The 21,606-nt window shown below is 52.8% G+C and overlaps 1 protein-coding gene across 7 annotated transcripts in view; it reads left to right on the top strand.

Moving 5' to 3' along the window:
• FGD5 (FYVE, RhoGEF and PH domain containing 5) overlaps positions 1-20,470 on the top strand; it is a 123,531-nt gene extending 103,061 nt beyond the window's left edge. For 4 of the 7 annotated variants that reach the window (XM_024983314.2, XM_024983315.2, XM_010817981.4 and 1 more), the window contains exons 13-21: positions 3,551-3,634; positions 5,109-5,188; positions 6,409-6,508; positions 6,742-6,942; positions 8,854-8,983; positions 10,913-11,043; positions 13,720-13,848; positions 18,190-18,344; positions 19,179-20,470. In XM_024983314.2, the coding sequence (XP_024839082.1) occupies positions 3,551-3,634; positions 5,109-5,188; positions 6,409-6,508; positions 6,742-6,942; positions 8,854-8,983; positions 10,913-11,043; positions 13,720-13,848; positions 18,190-18,344; positions 19,179-19,215 (1,047 nt within the window). In that variant the 3' untranslated portion in view covers positions 19,216-20,470. The remainder of the gene's footprint in view (positions 1-3,550; positions 3,635-5,108; positions 5,189-6,408; positions 6,509-6,741; positions 6,943-8,853; positions 8,984-10,912; positions 11,044-13,719; positions 13,849-18,189; positions 18,345-19,178) is intronic. The other 3 variants (XM_010817983.4, XM_059880132.1, XM_059880131.1) reach the window with 3 other exon arrangements.
• The last annotated feature ends 1,136 nt before the right edge of the window (positions 20,471-21,606 follow it).

Here is a 21,606-nt window from a genome sequence, read left to right as displayed (position 1 = left end):
CAGTCCGTGGGGTCGCAGACAGTCAGACACGACTGAGCGACTGAACGACAGCAGCGGATGCTGAGCTTTACGCAGGTCCTGGCCCCCGTCCTGAGCCCCCGAGGTGTTTTGCCTGTTAAGTTCTCCTCTCTGCTAGAAGTAATTTTTCTCTCTGCTCCTCCACCATTCGCTGTCAGTTTTTGTTCCTGCTATTACAGTCTCCATTCACTTTGTTAGAATTGTGTGCAAAGTAAAAGTGGAAAGGCTCCGAGTCAGTGGGTAGGAGTTCTCTCTGTTGAAGCACCTCCTGTGTGCTGGGTGCTGGAACCCAATAGCTAAGGGTCCCTTTCTCTGCCCTCAACCTCCAGTGTCCAGGGTAAAGATTGAGTTATGAGAGTAGTTTGGGCAGAATCTCAGGGATGGGCGGGGGGGATATGGAAGGAAAGAGAGGATCCAGGAGAGTGGGGAAATAGGAAGGTGGATGGCACAGGGGCAGCTGGCATTTGTTGAGTGTTCTCTGGGTGCTGTGCCGTATGCTGAGTGTTTTGTGTATTTTTTTCCCTGGGGAAAACCGTACCCGCGTTAAGCTTGGAAGGAAGGATTGGAGTTTTGTCAGGCGGATGAAGGAAGAACATTTCAGGAGCAGGAACAGCAGAAGCAAAGGGTAGAGGTGTGAGGAACACGGTGTGTCTGGAACACCTCTGTTGGCCTGGTGGAGTCACAGGTGCAGATGGGCGCTTTCGCTCGTAGGGCTGGCAGGGTGTGGTGGTCTCCAATGGCCCTGCCAGCTGGGGGGCTAAATTCCAGATTGGCCTCACAGTCCTGAACAGGGGAATTGCGGGCCTGGCTGGAAGCGTCTCATCCGCAGCTGCCTGCCAAGGTTTGCTGAGCTTCTGTGGCCTGTGCCCCGGGGCCTTGGCCCGGCCTCACTGGTCACTCAGCTCCATATAAAGACCAGAGGAGCCAAGTCCAGAGGCTCTTCTGCCTCTGCTTCATCCTGCCCACCACCTGTCACCTCCCCTGAGAAGCCCCCACTCTGGCAGGCTGGCGCTGCCGTGCAGGGAGGCCATGTGGTCCTGGACCATTCACAGAGCCCTGGGTGCCGGTGGCGTTGCCATGGCAGCAGTGGCTCCAGGGGTAGCCGCAGAAAGGCGGGGTCACCGTGGTGACACGGGTGGGTTCCCTAGGGATGGGCGGGGTGTGGCCACCCCCAAACATACCACCCTGCACGCCCTGGAGGCACCTTTATTCACTCGTGATCCTGACCCCTCCACGATGAACTCTGTAGACCTGGGAGGGGGGAGTCTAGCCTGTCTGTGGCTCGGTTCCCCCTCTGCGCCTGCCTGAGGGGATGGTGGGGCCCGAATTGAGATCCTTCCTGCCAGGGGCTCAGCCTGGCCTGGCCAGTGGTTCTTGTCAGTGTTAGAACAACAGAGCCGGACAGGGCTTGGAAGCTTCCTCTGGGCCGGGGGTCGGCCGGCCCCCTGTTTTGTGGAGGGAGGTCTCTGGGAGTGCAGCCTCACTCGTTCTTCCTTGAGTGTCTCTGGTGCCTACTTTTGGGAGACGATGGCTGAGTCAGGCAGTTGAAGCAGAGACCATCTGGCCCACAGAGACTGAAATACTTACTTTCTTTGTTATTCAGTTGCTCAGCTGGGTCCAACTCTTTGCGACCCCATGGACTGCAGCACACCAGGCTTCCCTGTCCTTCACTATCTCCCAGAATTTGCACAAACTCATGTCCAGTCGATGATGCCGTCCAACCATCTCACCCTCTGTCGTCCCCTTCTCCTCCTTCCTGCCTTCGATCTTTCCCAGCATCAGGGTCTTTCCCGATGAGTCATTTCTTAGCATCAGGTGGCCAAAGTATTGGAGCTTCAGCTTCAGCATCAGTCCTTCTTCCAATGAATATTCAGTGTTCGTTTCCTTTAGGATGGACTGGTTTGACCTCCTGGGAGTCCAAGGGACTCTCAAGACAGTTTGAAAGCATCAACTCTTTAGCGCTCAGCCTTTACGGTCCAGCTCTCACATCTGTACATGACTATCTGGCCCTTTACGAAACAGTTTGCCGACCCTGGTCTGTTCCAACTCTGTTCAGACAGTGAGGCCCTGAGAGAGGAAGGGCTTGCCTGAGACTGCACCACGGCTCAGTGCCCAGGCCAGTCCCAGAAGCACCAGGAGAGCCAGTGGCAGGAAAACTCGCCCATCCCGCCCCCTCTGCAGACGCTGTCTGCGGGCAGAGGAGCGCGGACCCTGAGTTCCCGCCCCCTCTTCAGACCCCGTCTTCCTGATCCCCTTTGGCTCCCACGCATGGGGCCTCCCCGGGGGCCACTCTCCCTTGATGCTTGTAGCGAAGTGGGGGTGGTGGTGTTCCCCACTTGGCAGATGGGGCGGCTGAGGCCCCGGGGAGCGAGACAGCTTGTCTGGAGCCACTCAGCTCCAGCAGAGCAGGGTTGGACGGCCCATAGCGCCACCTGGAGGACGCCATCGGCTCTTCACGCTGTGCACTTAGCCAGACAGAAACACTCTCTCTGAAGGCAGAGTGGCTTAAGTTTCTGCATGTCTGCCCTGCTTCGGGGTGGCAAGCTTCAGTTGTTCATTCAACAAACCTTAATTAAGCATCAGCTGTGTTGCTGGAGGTGCATCAGTGAATGGGCTTCCCTGGAGGCTCAGACAGTAAAGGATCTTCCTGCAATGCAAGAGACGCGGGTTCCATCCCTGGGTGGGGAAGATCCCCTGAAGGTGGAAATGACAACCCACGCCAGTATTGCGATTCTCCAGGCAAACACAGGAGCCTGGTGAGCTACAGTTCACGGGGTCACAGAGAGTCGGCCGTGACTAACGCTATCTATCTAACTTGCAGTGAACAGGACCCGCCAGCTCCCTGTCCCCAAGAATCTTCCCCTTCCCTCCCTCCCTTCCTTAACTCTGCTTGTTAGAGGCTGACTTGATAGAGAGTTCATCAGTGTTAAGTGTATATGTTGGTGTCTGTCGACAGCTGCATATTGACATGTGACCTGCTTGGGTCGAGATACGGAGCATATCCAGCCCCACGGAAGTTCCCCAGGGCACCTCCCCTCACTGTCCCCCAGGCACCCGCTGCCCTTACTTCCATCAGTGCAGATGAGCTGTTCTGGAGCTTCATGTACATGTTGTGAAGCCGCGTGGACTCCACAGTCCGGCTTCTTCTCGCTGGTGTGTCTTGGAGGCTGAGCCCTGTCGTCAGGCGTGTTCTGTCTGCCCGCTGGTTGCTGTGTGGCTGCGAGCTGTGAACGTGCCGCCGTTTCCGTGTCCTGATACCCGCTGATAGGTGTTTGGGTTGTTTCCCTTTGGAGTGGTGCTGGATAAACCTCATACCAACATCCCCGTCCCGGACTTCCTGTGGGCATGTGTGCGTTTGCTCCTCTGTGTCCATGTGAAATTGCGGAGAAGGGGTCTCCTGTTTCAGCCCAGAGTGCCCTTGCTCCCCTGGTCCCTGGGAATGCGAGAAGCTTGTGTTCAGTGAGGCCCCAGGACATGCCCAGCACGTGCCTTCTGGGCCTAAGACACGTCTGACGGGGTCCCCTCTCCCCAGATGAGTGACGTCCTGCTGTACACGTACCCCCAGAAGGACGGGAAGTACCGGCTGAAGAGCGCATTGGCGGTGGCCAGCATGAAGGTAAGAGCCCAGGAGCAGGGGCCCTGGGGGTGGCGGGGGCCCTGGGGACGAGGAGATACATCCCTGCCTGTGGAACTCACAGCCTGCAGATGAGGAGGACCCTGGCTTGTGAGTTGCCCCAGGATTCTGTCGTCGGGAGCTCAGGGAGGGTGGGATGAGGGAGGGCTGCCCGGAGTGGATAATATTTGGATAAATGCGGAAGAGAGACAAGGAAGGGGGTCCATGGGGGGAGGAGAATGCGGAGAGAGGAAGCAAGCAGACGTGTGTTTATCGATCGTGGTTAAGATATCCGTAATGTACGTTTACCGTTGGAACCGTGTTTTAGCCGTACAGTTCGACGGCATCGAGCACATTCACGGTGTACCATTGCACCGGCCATCCCCAGCACTCTCTTCATCTTTCCAGTCTGAAGCTCTGTGCCCTTAAACTCTTTAATTCTCCCCCTCTCCTCCCCCAGGCATTGGCAACTACCATTCTACTCTTTGTCCCTATGAACTCAGCAGCTCTAGGGACCTCATATAAGTGGACTCCTAGGCGATGCTTGTCCTTCTGTGACTGGCTTACTTCACTTAGCATAACAGCCTCAGGGTTCGTCCACGTGGTCGCAAGCGTCAGAACCTCCTTCCTTTTTAAGGCCGAATAGTGCTCCATCGTGGGTGTAGGCTAGCCCACACTTTGTGTACCCATCATCCATCCGTGGACACTAGAGTGGCCTCCACCTTTTGGCTGCTCTGAGTAACGCACGCGAGTGTGCAAATGCCTGTTCAAGCGGCAGCTATTTCTTAAGAGAGGCCGGCTCAGCTGGACAGTCTCGTGGGTGAGCTTGGAGAGACAGGACGGTGTGACCGGGTCAGGTGTGACCTCACTCAGTGTGACCAGGGTCCCAGATACGGGGCTGGTTGGAGCTGATGGGGATTTTCAATGAGCCGGGAGTTTTAGGAAGGTAATTCCCAACCATCGTGGGGACTGGGTTAGAAAGGGAAGCACCGAAGTGGGGGAATGGGGTATGTGCGGGCTGTCACTTGGGAGGGCAGAGGGCTAGAAGGGAGGAAGAGCTGAAGGGGGCCTGCAGGGGGCTGTCTCCCTCCTGCGGCCCCCAACCTGGAGAAGGGTGACCTTGCTAACCTGGGAGGTGTCTTCCCTTTGTGGACCAAAGCATCCGTCCGCTCAGGAGTCTGACAGAGGCCATGCTGGAGGGTGCCCACTGGGCAGGTGCTTGTCCAGCACAGTGGGCTCCGAGAAGGATGCCTTCCTGGGGGTCAGCGGGTGGCCACAGAGTCAGAGTCAGCAGCTGGGCTCCCACTGTGCACACACGCACACAGAGACACAAACACACATGCACACACACAGACACACACACCCCATCTTCCAGGTGAGAAAGGTTTGCCCTTCGCAGTGAGGAAGCTCAGGCTCAGAGTTGGGCGGTGGCAGGACCCCTCCTGTGCCCATCCTGAGGGCCGCTCCTGGTTTCCAGGTCAGCCGCCCTGTGATGGAGAAAGTGCCCTACGCCCTGAAGATCGAGACTCCCGAGTCCTGCCTGACTCTGTCTGCCAGGTATGAGGAAAGGAAGGACCGGGGGAGTGTGGGGCAGGATTTCGCACGTGGGAAAGTTTGGAATCGCAGACGCCGAATGTGTTGTCAGTTTTATTTTGGTGTCCTTTTTGGGTAAATGACTTTTGTTCCATTATTTCTTGTCTGGTTTTGGACAGTCATGTGGCAAATCTGATAAAACCATGGCTTCTCTCCCCAGAAAACATGTGCATACACATAAAATTTTACGTGGAATCTCAGGGGTTTCCAGAGCCCATTGCTTAAATATAACAATATCTCCTTGTTGTAAAACTCTACGAATCATTGGGTCTTTGCAGCAGTAAGAAAGGTTAAAGCCAGTGAAAAGTGCATGGTGCACCTTAGCTCGTAAAATAGTCTGTGTTTAGGCTGCCAGGTCTGGAGAGTGTGAGAAACATCAGAGGTGAACACTCATCAATTTATTTTCCCTTTTACTTTTTTGGGGGTGAGGCCTTTCTATCAGAGATGGCTGTTTTTTCCCAGGCCCTTAGGCTCTGCCCTGGGGTCCCCGTTTTGTTGGTTTCTGGCAAAGAAAGAGTCCCCGTGCCCTTTTTCCAAGAGAAGACCAGCTGGAGCTGGGATAGGGGCTCGGGGCTCAGAAACCAGGAAGGGGGCTTCTGCCAGGAGCTGCTCTAGGCACGGTGGCAGGGTTGGAGCGACATCTAGTGGGCTCCGTGAGAATTTCCACCTGGCGGCTGCTCGGGGGCATTGCCTCTCAGGAGACCCTGCCAGGCCCGGAGGGGAAGGTGGGATGTCTGCGCTCTGAATGAGTGAATGACTGGGAGGGCGTGTGGGAAACTGAGGAGGACAGAGAGAATGAGATAGTGACAGTTGCCAGCATCTGCCCACTGCCCCCCAAGTGGTGCCTGGCTCTGTGCCCCCGGCCAGCGCACCCCTCCGAGAGGGCGGGACCCCTTGCTTCTGCAGTGCTTTGTCATCGGCAGAGTCCTCCACCCCCACGTGTCATCTGGTCCCTGCAGCCGCCCTGGGAGTTAGAGTGTTTGATGTTCCCACGTTTACAGGCCAGGCCCAGAGACACCTCACAATCGAGGCTGCCTGCTTGGAAGCGGACGTGCCGCTGTGCAAGTCTGGCGGGTGGCCGGGCCGGGGTTTCAGGTGTGGGGTGGGGCGTGGCGGGGGCTTCGGGGATGTGGTCTACTCCGAGAGGGTGCATGGCCCTCGTTCAATCAGGCTCGTACCTGCAGCTCCTGTGCGGAGAGGGACGAGTGGCACAGCTGCGTGAGCCGGGCCCTCCCCGAGGACTACAAGGCCCAGGCGCTGGCCGCCTTCCAGCACAGCGTGGAGGTGAGCGGGCCTCCCTGGGCCCCCGCGCACCTGCGGGGTCGAGCACCTCCTTCCATCGGGGCACCACTGGGTCCTCCCCGCGGCCCAGCTCAGGGCGGTCCCCGTGCAGCCCAGAGCCTGGCCCCTCCGGCCCATTTCTAACTGAGCTCGGCGCCCTGGAGGGTGCGGTGGGGGGGTGGGGTGTAGAGTGGAGTCCAACTCACCCCTCTGTACACACACACACCGCCCTACAGGAAGGGGGGCGCCGGCCCAGCTGGTCTCCTGACCCCGCTGCCCGCCTGACTCCGTTGCTCCAGATACGGGAGAGGCTGGGGGTCAGCCTGGGGGAGAGGCCCCCGACCCTTGTGCCGGTCACGCACGTCATGATGTGCATGAACTGCGGCTGCGATTTCTCCCTCACCCTGAGGCGCCACCACTGCCACGCCTGCGGCAAGGTGAGGCACGGAGACGTGCGCGCGGGGCTGGGGACCAGGGGGGCGTCCAGCGGCTGCTGCGGGTCGGGCCCAGGGTGGGGCGTGAAGTTAATTCACCTTTTACTCATGCCCTCCCACCAGGGCTCCAAACCCAGACCCGTTCCACTCCACCACCCTGCTCCCCGAAGGAAATTGTAGCGGATGGGGTTGTTCTCCCGGGAGGAAGAATATCCCGTCTTGGTTAAGGGTGCAGGCTCATCAGAAAACAGAAAGCTTACGGCTTGGTGATAATAGTCAGCAGAGTATTGTAGAGACATCCCTGGTGCTCCTCTGGCTAAGAGTCCATGCTCCCATGCAGGGGACAGGATTCAGTCTCTGGTCAGGGAACTAGATCCCCGTGTAACCAAGACCCAGTGCAGCTAAATAAAAGCTAAATTAATTAATTTTAAAAAGCTGTATTGTATATGTGAAAGCTGCCAAGAGAATAGATCTTTAAAGTTCTTAGCACAAGAAAAATAATTTGTAAACTATGTGTGGTGATGGATGCTAGCTAGACATTGTGGTGATTTCACCATACAGTCTCCCTTGATATCCACGGGAGACTGGTTCTAGGATCCTAGGATCCCCGTGGATACCAAAATCCAAGGATGCTTATGTCCATTATTTAAAACAGTGTAACATTTGCATGTAACCTACACACATCCTGTAGCATACTTTAGATCATCTCTATATCGCTTATAATACCTAATGAATAGAAGTGCTGTGTAAGAAGTGAAAGTTGCTCAGTCGTATCTGACTCTTCTGCGATCCCGTGGACTATATATAGCCTGCCAGGCTCGTCTGTCCATGGGATTCTCCAGGCAAGGAATACTGGAGGGGGTAGCCTCTCCCTTCTCCAGGGGATCTTCCCAACCCAGGGATTGAACCCAGGTCTCCCACATTGCTGGCGGATTCTTTTCCAGCTGAGTTACAAATGCTGTGTAAATAGTCATAAATACAGTGTAAATTCCATGCAAATAGTTGGCAGCACGTTTTGCTTTTGAAACTTTGTAGAACTTTTAAAAATCTTTTCGATCCATCATTGGTTGAATCTGTGGATATGGAACCCGCAGACATGGAGAGCCAACTATATTACATACACTGAATCACTGCATTGTATACCTGAAACTATCAATAATATAATGTTATGTATCACTTCTATTGGGCTTCCCCGATGGCTCAGTGGATAAAGAATCCGCCTGCATGCAAGAGACAGAGGAGATGCGGCTTCAATCTCTGGGTCAGGAGGATCCCCTGGAGAAGGAAATGACAACCCACTCCCATATTCTTGCCTGAAAAATCCCATGGACAGAGGAGCCTGATGGGCTGCAGTCCATGGGGTTGCAAAGAGTCGGACATGACTGAGAGACTTTCACTTTTCACACAGAACTTTCATTTTACTAGGTATTATAAACAATTATAGGTATTATAATATTAGGTATATAATACATAATATGTATTATAATATTATATTAGGTATTATAAGGTATTTGATATTATATTAGGTATCATATGCTACAAATATGACATTTGGTATTATAAGCTACAGTCCATGGGGTTGCAGAGACTTGGACATGACTGGGCACAAGCATAAGACAAGAAATCATTTTAAAAATAATAAAAAATATATAATTTTTTAAAAATTATACATTAAATATATATTAAATTTTTAAAAAATAAAAAATATATAATTTTTTATATACTATTTTATAATTTTCTATAATTTTTTAAAAAGAAAAACAGATAAGCACCTGCAGAGGAGCATAATAACTCTGCTCAGAGCACGAGGCCCTCGAGGAGGTGGGGGCGGGTCGGCAGAGGGGTCGGACATGGTCCTCTGCTTGGGCCGGGAGGGTGAGACCCTGTGACCCGCGGGCCCCCCATCTCCCCCAGATCGTCTGCCGGAACTGCTCTCGGAACAAGTACCCTCTGAAGTACCTCAAGGACCGCATGGCCAAGGTGTGTGACGGCTGCTACGGGGAGCTGAAGAAGAGGGGCGGGGACGCCCCAGGCATGATGAGAGGTACCGCGGACCACCCTCCGCTTCTTCCCCACACGGCCTTTCCCAGCCGCTTTCTTGGGGGTCTCCGGACAAAATGCTGCCCTCCAGGAGGAGGCAGGGTTTAAACCCTGCTCTGGAGCACCTTCTCCCCGACCGTTGGTTCTGTAGAAAATCCAGAGGTGCCCCCAGAGGAAGGGTTCCATAGCAGCTGAGTCTGGGGCATGTGTCTGGGACACATGTCTGGGTCACGTGTCTGGGTCCATGTGTCTGGAACACGTGTCTGGGTCCATGTGTCTGGGATACGTGTCTGTGTGACATGTCTAGGTCCACGTATCTAGGACACGTGTCTGGGTCCATGTGTCTGGGACACGTATCTGGGTGACGTGTCTGGGACACGTATCTGGGTGATGTGTCTGGGTCACGTGTCTGGGTGATGTGTCTGGGTCACGTGTCTGGGTGATGTGTCTGGGTCCATGTGTCTGAGTGATGTGTCTGGGTCCATGTGTCTGGGTCACGTGTCTGGGTCCATGTGTCTGGAACACGTGTCTGGGTCCATGTGTCTGGGATACGTGTCTGTGTGACATGTCTAGGTCCACGTATCTAGGACACGTGTCTGGGACACGTGTCTGGGTCCATGTGTCTGGGTCACGTGTCTGGGTGATGTGTCTGGGTGATGTGTCTGGGTCACGTGTCTGGGTGATGTGTCTGGGTCACGTGTCTGGGTGATGTGTCTGGGTCCATGTGTCTGAGTGATGTGTCTGGGTCCATGTGTCTGGGTCACGTGTCTGGGTCCATGTGTCTGGGACACGTGTCTGGGTCCATGTGTCTGGGTCACGTGTCTGGGTCCATGTGTCTGAGTGACGTGTCTGGGTCCATGTGTCTGGGTCACGTGTCTGGGTGACGTGTCTGGGTCCATGTGTCTGAGTGACGTGTCTGGGTCCATGTGTCTGGGTCACGTGTCTGGGTCCATGTGTCTGAGTGACGTGTCTGGGTCCATGTGTCTGGGTCACGTGTCTGGGTCCATGTGTCTGAGTGACGTGTCTGGGTCCATGTGTCTGGGTCACGTGTCTGGGTGACGTGTCTGGGTCCATGTGTCTGAGTGACGTGTCTGGGTCCATGTGTCTGGGTGACGTGTCTGGGTCCATGTCTCTGGGTCACGTGTCTGGGTCCATGTGTCTGGAACACGTGTCTGGGTCCATGTGTCTGGGTCCATGTGTCTGGGACATGTATCTGGGTGACGTGTCTGAGACACGTGTCTGGGTCCATGTGCCTGGGTCCATGTGTCTGGGTCACGTGTCTGGGACATGTGTCTGGGTGACACGTCTGGGTCCATGTGTCTGGGACACGTGTCTGGGTGACATGCCTGGGACACGTGTCTGAGACATGGCATGCTGGGTCCGTGCGTCTCTGTGACGAGGCCAGTAGGCAGGCACTCAAATCACTCTGCCCAGCGGCCCTGTTTTCAGGCCTGGGTCCCCTGCGGCCCTCTTAGAATGAGGATGTCGAGATGGAGACCAGAGGCGTTGTGGTCGGGGAAGGGGCTGAAGGTCCTCGGATAGCAGAGCCCAAGGTGGCTGAGAGGGCCTGTGAGCGCCTGTGTTCAGGGTCGGCCAGAGAGGGAGCAGGGTGGATCTTGGGCCTGAAACCAGAGACTCCCCTCGGTCACCTCCACCCCAGGGCTGCCCGGGGCCGTGGAGAGGACTGCTGGCCTCTGTAGACACGGGGAAGAAGGCATAGCCAGCATCGGGAAAGCCTGCCCCCACTCCAGCTCTGTTAGCGGGGCGGGGGGGGCACCCCTTCTCTTGGGTCACACGGAACCCCCACCCCACCCCACTCCTCGTGGCCCGGTGCCATCTCAGGAGGGCCGGGAGCTCAGGTCTTGGAGGCGCCTGTGTCCCCTGCCATGGGCGCAGACGCTCACTTCCCTCCCCGCGGCTTGTCTTGCTGCAGAGCGGCCCCTGAGCATGAGCTTCCCCCTCTCCTCCGCCCGCTTCTCGAGCAGCGCCTTCTCGTCCGTCTTCCACAGCATCAACCCCTCGGCCTTCAGGAAGCAGAGGAAAGTCCCGTCAGCCCTGACCGAGGTGAGGCGGGTATAGGGCTGCCTTCCTGGGGGCCAGGGGGATTTAGAAGGTTTTGGGTCCTCAGACCTCCTGCCCCAGCCGGACCAGGCTCTTGAGGACACGTTAGAGAGCATCCCTCATGGGAGGCGTTCTGGCTCGTGCTCACAAAGGCCGCCCTGAAGCATAGGCCGTCTCCTGGGTGTGACTGAGAAGACCCCCGCTGGTGGCAGAGAACAGGAGCCCGAGTGGCTGTCAGAGGTGCGGGGAGACACGTCGGCCCCCCAGCCTTGACCCATCCCCAGATGCACACAGCGCTGCAGCACTTGGGTCTAAAGCCGCTCGGCCTGGCTCAGCCCTCCCGAGTCTGGTCCCCTCAAACCTCATCCCTGTCTCATCCTGGGGATCCCACACAGGCTCAGGTGGTGGGCCTCCTAAAGGCTGTAGGACTCTTTCCAGGAAACCTCAGAATTAGCCCAACCCAATTCCTTTCTGCAGACAGAACCAGATTATTGACTGTATTCTAATCATAACCACAAACAAATGTGTGCCCGTGAATATACAAGCCGTCAAAAGAAGACTGAGCAGCTGTTACCAAGTATTTTTAAATATTCATTATTGAATAGCAGGTGGCAAGGGTCAAAAAGTGTTAGGGATGAAAATTTTAAGTGAGTATGGTTCTATCCATTAGCTTGATTCCTTTTGTATCTTAAAAATCGTGGAAGTTAACACTTACATGATAACAATTTTTTTTTTCAAAAGGACAGAAGAATGTGTGATGAGAATTGAGTTTCTCTCTCTCCCTCCCCAGACTCCTTCAGTCCCACCCCTCAAAGTTAACTGCAGTCAGATTTCTTACGGATGCTTCCAGAAATGTTTATGCATATACATAATTAAGATAGACGATCATAGATCCTTTTTTTAACTCAAAAGATGATACTCTGAATCTTCCATACATTTCTTTCACTTTATCTTTGATATCATAATTTCACATTAGCTTGTCCACACAAATCTCACACTTCTTACACTGCATGGCTGTCTCCTCACTTATTAACTAGTCTCTTGCCACAAATTGAGAAAAGACCACCCTCTCACTCCCACAGTCCTGTCAACAGGAGCTGAACTCACGGAACCTGAGTGTGCCATGGGTACAGAGTTTGAGAACTACTGTTCTCACCTTTCAGGCATCAGGCCACCGTGATCCAGGTGCCGTGTGGACCTGCCCCAGGCCATGTTGGCAGGTTTTGCCCTAAGCAACACCTTTTTATTACTCAACGCGGACTACACCGTGGGCTCCGCAGCAGCCCCAGGAGCAATGTGTCCCCGCCTCCCGCTGCTGTCTCCCCCGCCCCCAGGAGCCCCACCCCAGCAGTGAGACCTGCTTCCCAGGGGACAGTCTGCTGGAGCGCTGTCCCAGGAGCATCAGATGGGGTCAGATCGCAGACTCTGGGAGCTGCTCCGGCAGGTCAGCTGTGGGGAGAGGAGACTTGTCCAAGTTAGAGGGGTCCTGGGGACCCAAGAGGGGCAGGTTCCTTGCCCGGTACTTCTCAAAACACCTGGCTGGTTGTAGCTTCCTCTGCCTACGCTGGAGTTCCCTGACCTTGAGAACATTTGCCAAGAGCTCTGAGTTCTCGGCCTCTCTTCAACTAAGTTGGAACTTCATCTTTGGTAGATCCCCCCCCGCCCCCAGTTCCTCTGGGCCTCAGTTTCCCCACCTATGAACTGAGAAAGTCAGATGACATTATTTTGTAACCTGGCCTTCTTGCTCTTGTATTAAGGTGAATGTTTATGGAGCACTTAACTGTGGGTCAGGCACTGTATCTGACCGGTACCTGTCTGACGTCCTTTGATTCCAGTTTAACTAGTCAGGACACTGAGACGTACAGGAAGTAAGTGGTCTCACCTCACCCCTCTAGTGGTTGCTAGGGTCTGTGTTGGAACCCGAGATGGGTCTTACTCCAGGCCTGTGATCTTAGCCCCTGTGAGAGGCATGTTCAAAAGACCACACCATTGATACTACTGAAAGAAAGTCAAGTCGGTCTGTGTCCCACTACAGACCCCGTGGACTGTAGCCTGCCAGGCTCCTCCGTCTGTGGGATTCTCCAGACAAGAGTACTGGAGTGGGTGGCCATTTTCTTCTCTAGGGGATCTTCCCAACCCAGACATCAGACTCGGGCCTCCCGCATTGCAGGCAGACGCTTTACCCTCTGAGCCACCAGGGAAGCCCCGATGCTACTAAGAGGTGTTAACAAACTCATTAGGCAGGAGATCATACAACCTTTTAGGGAAACAATTTAAAAAAGAAAGGATCCCCTCTTAAATGTGAGGGAAAAAGTAAGCTGAAAAGCATAAGAACCAGTTTCATGAGGAAGAAACTTTCACCCAGAGATACCTGCAGTTCTGTGATTTGGGGTCCTGGGCTGAGACGAGAGAGCCAGGAATCTGCCTCACCGCCAGAGGGCAGCCTCCTGCAGGCACTTTTCGACTCTCGGGTCTCGGGTCCCTTCGTCAACCCTGTCTCTCAAACCCGGCCCCGTCGTGCGGCCTTTGAGGGGCCGGATGCACCGCGAGACCACCCGAGCGCCCCGACTCCAGAGCGGCACGAATGCCCCGCCGGCCGGTTTCAGTGTCATTTAGGTCCCGTCGGAACCGTGTCCACCCGCCGGAGCCTTGACCGCCCCGCTTGCTTCCCTCCGCCAGGTGGCCGCCTCCGGAGAGGGCTCCGCCATCAGCGGCTACCTCAACCGGTGTAAGAAGGGCAAGAGGCACTGGAAGAAGCTCTGGTTCGTCATCAACGGCAAAGTGCTCTACACCTACGCGGCCCGTGAGGTAGCGTGGTCCCGCCTTCTCTCCTCTGCTGTCGGGGGCCGGGGGTTAAGCGTCGCCTCACACCGGCCGCGTGGGGCCGGGCGCGCCGCGGGCCTGCGTCTGGCCGCCGCTCGGCTGCCACGGCGGGCAGGTCTTCTCTGAGGGCGCCACGCGGGTGCACGGCCACGCGTCTGTCTCTCCGAGGAGCCGGCCGTCCCCTTGTGGGCCCAGGCGGTGCAGCGGGCAGGGCCGGTGCCGCGAGGCCTTGGCACGTCCCCGGGGTGGGTGGGGGGCAGCAATCGAGGGCGCTGCCTGAGAGAGAGCGCCTTTCTGCCCTCCGCTTCCGTTGTTCGCGCGGGAACCCAAGAGCCTGAGGGAAATACCGTCCTCTCTGTCTGTGCACCGGCCAGGGAACCGTATTGCTTCGTGCATGGCAGCTCTTTACTAAAGAAGCCCGACGTTCATGTGTATCACAGCATCTTAGACTTTCATCTGCTACAATGCAGCGGGGAGAGGGTCCTGGTCCAGCCTGCTTCTGCAGCACAGAGGCGTGAGCGCGGCTGCGCGGCAGGGGGCGCTCTGGTCCTGGCTCGGGCTGAACCCGTGGGATACAGAGAAAGATTTACCAGGTCCAGACCCCGCTGTCTATCTGATGGTTTCCGCGGGCGAAATCCGCTTTGGAAAACGGGCCTTCAATGCATTCTCCCCTCCTGCAGAGGGTGAGCACATTCTCCCCACGAGGATGAGCACATCACCACAGGGCGGGCCCTTCTCCCCTGACCACGGGTGCTGGCGACCGGGCAGAAGGCATGTCCCCTGTGGGGGCGTGAAGCTCCCCTCACGAGGAACCTGCAGCTGTGGCGGCTGCAGTCAGCCCCGCCGTCCAGGATCCCAGACACACAGAGGGGACCCCTTGTGGGCCTGAGGGACAGGGGTGCTGTGTGAATTTCACCCTCCCCGAGGAGGGGTGGCCTCTGAGACCTGGGTTCTGGGAGAACTGAGTGGACACTTTGTGAGACTTCTTCACAGCAGCGCTTGAGGGGGGTGCACAGGGGTGTGTTGTGGGTCCCCGAGGTGTGGAGAGCACCCAGCTGTCCTGAGAGCAGGCCCTTCCTCCACAGAGCATCTCGTGGAAAACACGCTTGGGGGATAAAAGCTATTGACAGTTAACCGACCATCAGAGTGAGGATCCTGTCTGAGAGCGGAAAAGCCAGACGGTCTATGTCCCGAGCGACGGTTGTTGTGGAAGTGACAGTGTGGGTTGGTTTTCAAAGATGGATCTCAGGATGCTTCCACTTCTTCAGAGAGAGGAACTTGTATAGTTGCTCAATAAGCCTAAACCAGTGACAGGCCAAGCTTTCAAATTCCATCAAAAGACGGAGACTTGGTAACGTGGATGGGCAGATTTCACTGTCTCTACTGCCATGCAGCCCCATCACGTACCCTGAGGTAACCCAAAGCTGATGTAACTTGCTACTCAGCATCAGCCCTGGGAGAGAGTGCTTGTCAGAAATATATAGGAATCTTTTACATTTTTCCAATATTTTGTTATGTAGTTAATGTATTAATTATTACAAAAAATTTCAAACATAAACGGAGGAATTTTGATTATGCAGTTAACATTTTACTGTAATCAAGTATCTGTTAGTCTCTCGTCCATCTTGCTTTCTGATGCTTTTCAAGTATAATTCCCCCTGAAAAGCGAATGTGAAAGCCACTCAGTGAAAGTGGAAGTCGCTCAGTCCTGTCCTACTGTTCACGGCCCAGGCCAGAAAACTGGAGTGGGTAGCTGTTCCCTTCTCCAGGGGATCTTGCCAACCCAGAGATCGAACCCAGGTCTCCCACATTGCAGGTAGATTCTTTACCAGCTGAGCCACCAGGGAAGCCCAAGAATACTGGAGTGGGTAGCCTATCCCTTCTCCAGGGGATCTTCCCAACTCAGTAATCAAACCGAGGTCTCCTGTGTTGCAGGCGGACTCTTTACCAACTGAGCTGATTTTCCCTAAGAGTTCAATATTTGTGTATCTTTTTTTTTCTTTTGAAGTACAACTTTTATATGAGGAAGTACACCAATCTTGATACTGTTTGTTGAGTTTTGACTAAAGCATACCCCTGTAAATCCTCACCTCACCCCCATCCCTAGAGGCAACACGCTAGGTTGTATTTTTTTCCTACCATATGTTAGTTATATCCTTTAGATCTTCAGATAAATGGAATCGTGCGCGATTTTTCCACTCAACACAGTGTTTTTAAGTCATCCGTATTGTTGTGTACAGTTGGTCACGCCCTTTTGTGGCTGAGTAGTATTCCGTTTTGTGAATATACCTCTTTGTTTATCCATTCACCAGTTGAAGGACATTTGAGTTGTTTCCAATTTGAGGTGATTATGAATAAAGCCAGTTTAAACTTTTGCATACAGGTTTTTGTGTGAAAATAGGTTTTTATTTTGCCTTGGGTGAATACCTAGGAATGGAATTTCTGGATCACAGAACGATATACATATGGTCTTTCAGAATTTACCGGGTAGTTTTCCAAAATGATGTGGCATTTTACAGTCTCTGCAATGATGTAGGTAAATTTGGGAGTTCTGTTTGCTCCACCTTTGTTAACACTTGGTATTGCCAGGCTTTAATTTTAGCCATTCTGGTGAAAGCGTAGTAGTATCTTAATGTGGTTTTAATACTTTATAGTAAGCCTTGTGTAAGTCCTCCAGCTTTGTTCTTTTTAAAGGTTGTTTTGGGTCTTTTGTGTTTCCATATAAATGTGTCAATTTCAATAAAAATGACTATTAAGATTATGACAGGGATTATTGAATCTATATATCTATCTGGGGAGAATTGACATCATAGCCATATTGAATCTCCCAATCCATGAATAATTCATTTATTTAGTTCTTTAAATTCTGCATTTAATGTTTTGTACTTTTTAGTATAGAGATTCTTATACTTCTCTCATTTCTGTTACCTTTATTCTAAGTACTTTATTTTTGGATGCAGTTTTGAGTGGAGTTTATTTTCTAGTGTTCACTGATAATACAAAAATGTTTTTAAAAGACAACAATTAATTATCCTGTGACATCGCTAAATTCATTATTAGTTCTATAGTTGTTTGTAATCAAACGTGTCCTTTTTACGCACAGGTAGTTTTGCTTCTTCTTTTCTGATCTTGATGTCTTTTATTTCTTTTTCTTGCTTTAATGCGATGACTAGGATCTCCAGCGCAGTGTTGAATTTAATTGGTAACGGGCAGCGCCCTCTTGCTTCGTCTCAGTCTTGGGGGAAAAGCATTAAGTATTTCTCTATTGAGTATGATGTTATTGGTGGGTATTTTATAGATACTCTTTGTCAGATGAAGGAAGTTCCCTTCTGTTTGTTTACTGGCTGCACTGCGTTGTCGTTGGTGCACGAGGGCTTTCTCCGTTTGCAGGGAGCGGGGGAGCTGGATGCCGTGGCTTCTCTGGTTGCAGAGCCCAGGCTGTAGGCGTGCAGGTTCAGTGGTTGTAGCACACGGGCAGAGCCGCTCTGTGGCATGTGGAATCTTCCTGAAGCAGGAATCAAAGCCATGTCCCCTGCATTGGCAGATGGGTTCTTATCCACTGTACCACCGGGAAGACCCAAGAAGTTCCCGTCTATTCCCTAGTTTGCTAAGGGTTTTTATCATGAGTGGATGTTGAATTTTGTCGAATGTTTTTTCTGATCCAGCAGTCTTAAAAAGTTGATTGCCTTTTATACACAAACTGAACTCCCCCTTCTCTCCTACAGTCATTCTAATGTGCTTAACCACTTATCTCTGTTCACGTACGATCTTATGGTTGTATGAACGTGTATTTGTGCATAAATATGGGTGTGTTTATTATAAAACGCTCTTTATCTACATATAAGAAGCTCGCTCTGTTTCCGCCCAACTCCATGATTTTAAGCACGGACGCCCTGAGTGCTCCATATTGAAGCACTGTGAAAGAGACCATGGCGGGCTGAGCACAGAATACATTAACAGGAGTAATGACAGTGGAAAATCTGAGTCACAGACACACCAAATCAGTGGAAGGAATGCGCAGTTTTACGGGTTCATGAGTTCCAGTGCTGGCCCTGCCCCTTTCACACTGTGTGATCTTGGGGCATTATTTACCTTCCCTGAGCCTCAGTTTCTTCTTAGCATGGTGGTGACACCTTCCATGACCGTCAAGAAGATTAAACAAGATAATGTGGAAGTCCCAGGACTCTGTAAACACTGTTACAGAATGTTAAGTCTCCCTCCTCGTGACTGGTGCTGGCAGGAAGTAGGGGTGAAGAGCATGGATGCTCAGCTGCTGATGGGCGTCTTGCCATGTTTAATGTCCTTTTCCCCTCTGCCTCTCTGCAGGACACAGTGGCCTTGGAGAGTATGCCCCTGCTTGGCTTCACCGTTGCGTCAAGCAAGGAGGAGGGCAGCAGCGAAGCCAGCCCTACGTTTCATCTTTACCACAAGAAAACCCTATTTTATAGCTTCAAAGCCGAGGATAGCAGTTTGGCTCAGAGGTACTCAAATAACTAGTCCTGGGTTCCCCCCTCTCCTCTCTCAGAAGGGAACCAGCTGTCACCCTGGGCTTTGGCTTCTGTTCTCCAGCCCTCCTGTCCTGTCAGGGTCCCTTGGGCCACAGCAGAAGAGCAGATTGAAGTTCCCAGGCAGACCTCAGATAGACTGTGGGTGGGGTTCCGGACCACGCAATGAAGCGCATGTGGCAGTCAAGGGAGTCCCAAGCTTTTTGGTTTCCCAGTGCATACACGAGTTGTGTTTATCCTGTAGCCTGTTAACTGTGCAGTCGTGTTATGTCTACAAAAGTATGCGTTCCTTAACTGGAAAATGCTTTATTGCTAAAAGTACTAACCATCATCTGGGCCTTTTAAGAGGTCATAATCTTTTTGCGGTAGTAACATCAAAGACCACTGGTCACAGATCACCACAAGTCGACTAACAATGGAGAAGTCTGAAATACGGTGAGAATTGCCAAAATGTGCTGCAGAGACACACAGTGAGCGAATACTGTTGGGAAGATGGTGCTGCTTGCTAGACTTGCTGGACACAGGATTTCCACAAACCTTCAAATTTAGAGAAAACGCAGTGTCTCTGAGCACAGGAAAGCAAAGCATGATAAAGTGAGGTCCACCTGTATTATGACTCACCCATACAGGCGTGCATTGATTCAGCAACTGTGCACTGCACTCTGGGCCTTTTGCTAAATGCTTAGGCAAGCACACAGAATGGGACCTGGTCGCTCACCTTGGATTAGTGATACCGTTGTCTCATCACTCTTGGGTTCCGTGACCAGAGTTCCAGGCAGAACCGAGTGTCTCCTCTCTTCTGTGTTGCAGGTGGATCGAGGCCATGGAAGATGCAAGTGTGTTATAGCAGTTACCTAGCATGTGGACTCAGAGCACACTCTTAGGTTGATATGTGGACCCTTCCAGAAGCCAATCCGTGTCTCCGCCCATCCAGACACATCTGGATTCAGCGCGGGGCCTGGCCTTCTTGGCTGTCATCCCCTCTCTCACACCTTCACCAGTGGACCCCTTAAGGGATATCTGGATTCAGCGCGGGGCCTGGCCTTCTTGGCTGTCATCCCCTCTCTCACACCTTCACAAGTGGACCCCTTAAGGGATATTTATGGACCTTTTCTGTCTCTGTGTTTTCCACCCTCCCCACTCCAGCGTAAACTATTTCCCTTTCCAGTAGTGTGTTAAAATTTAGTAACATGAAGACGTGGAAACCAGTAGAGAAGTACGTTGTAGAACTGCAGGCTTCTTAGTAGAAACAAGCTTTTACAGTTTTTTTTTACTCCTGGTAAACATGATCGCCTTTCATGTCGTTGATGTCGGTGCCTCAGGTGAAATGAAAAATCAACCAGTAAATAACAGCTACTCTCAACAAAAAGCACTTTATTTTACTGAGCAGCAACCTCCGGTTTGATTTCCACCCCCCACCCCAAGGGACTTCTGTAAGTCAGTGGTAGATGGAGTCCTGTGGACTAATTTGCCACCAGCACTGGCTGTGGTGCGTCAGCAGGTAACACCGGGAGGGTCCCCCTGGCCTCGGAGGGCGCAGGGCCAGGCAGCCCCGGAGCAGAAGTGGAGGACTGTCTCCTCCAAGCAAGCACTCACCCTGCAGACCGACGCGGCTTCCGAAAGGAGGAAACTGCCTCCTCCCTGTGGCGGTCCTGACACCTCACCAGTGCTGGAAACTCGGCTGCTGGCAGACCCGGTCCCCACCCTGGAGGCCACTGCAGACCCTCCCGAGAGACGGGGTCTGCTTTAATTTATTGCGTGCCTTCCTGAGTTTACCCCGCACAGGCCGACAGCGATGTGCTTGTGAGAACTGTCCTTGTTTTCCACATCGTGATCCTTCTGCTGTATTCCTGAAGCCTTGAAAGAGAGGAAAGGAGAGAAGACAAGATGCGATGGGAAGCTGAATTCGTGGTGTTGGCCAGTGGCTCTGCACACAGTTGAGGGAGCCTAGAATTGTGGCTTGAAGATGCTCTGTGGGTGCCTGGGGCTTGGTCCCTTCCCGCTGATGACTGCTGCTCACGATGCTGGACGTGTTTTTACATAAGGCAGAGTGGCGGGGGGCTTCCTTGTTACTCTCATCGAAATAAAAAGCAATCATATCATTTTCTGATGTCTGTCCCCACCTTCCTGTTGCCCTGTTCCCTAAAAAAAAAAAAAAGTCAGTTGCTAATCAATGTTTTATAAAAAGCACATCTCCAGGAATTAGCTTACATTAAATATTTTCAGGGGAATTTTTTTTTCTAGTTTGCAGTTCTTCTTTAAAAATGTTTGGTTAAACATCTTGAGGACCCAGACTAAGTGATGAGAGAGGTCTTCTTGTTAATTTTTGAGGACTTAACTCCCATGGAATCATCTTCACCATCAGGCATATTGAGACGGGCCTTCTAGACTCTTTGATCCTTTAAAAAGCACAGCAAGGGACTTCCCTGGCGGTCCAGTGGCTAAGGCTCCAGGCTTTCAATCCAGGGACCTGGGTTCGATCCCAGGTCAGGGAACCAGATCCCATGTGTTGCAACTAAGAGTTTGAATGCCACATCTGCAGGCTGCAACGAAGCTCTAAGGTCCTGCCTTTACAGCTAAGACCTAGTACAGCCCAATGAATAAATATTTTAAAATTTTTAATAAATTTTAATTTATATTTAATTTAATTAATATGTATATATTTTTTAAGTGCAGCAGGACTTCAGAGAGGAAGTGGGCACTTCCCCAGCCTGCCTGTGCTGCGGCCCCGTTATCAGTTTCTGAGCTACAGGGAGAATTATGTGTCCGGAAGTCCCTTGAAGGTTTCTTCCCCCGAGTGACATCCTATTTCTGATCCTCTAAAGGAGCTGTGACAGGGCTTTTTATTCTCGGTGAATAGTTGCCCCTGATAGAAGCCCGGGTTGTAGATAGAACACACTGGATGGGTCTTGTAGGAGGGAGCCACAGAGGTCTTCCACAGCTCCTGTGTGACGGGGCCCTGACCCGCCTGGTTACCTGGGTGCCTTGTTTTCTCCTGTGTTCCCCCTAATTCTCAGTGGACTCATTTCATCGGATTTCTACTGGCCCACTTTGTTGTCCCTCGCCCGCCCCTTTCTCTGTCCGACTTGCCTTACGTGTTCATGTCACTGTCTGTCTGCTGGGTGAGCCTGGAGTAACTCAGGGGAAGCCGCCCACTTGGCTGATGGCACTTCTCCCTGGGCCGGGAGGCTGGAGGAGCAGCTGCCCACGGCCCCCCAATTCACTGCTTCTCCGCCTG

Source organism: Bos taurus, chromosome 22 (genome assembly GCF_002263795.3).
Source record: "Bos taurus isolate L1 Dominette 01449 registration number 42190680 breed Hereford chromosome 22, ARS-UCD2.0, whole genome shotgun sequence".
In the NCBI taxonomy this organism is placed as follows: domain Eukaryota; kingdom Metazoa; phylum Chordata; class Mammalia; order Artiodactyla; family Bovidae; genus Bos; species Bos taurus.
The sequence above is the reverse complement of the archived record's forward strand: the minus strand, read 5'-3'. Positions and strand labels throughout refer to the sequence as shown.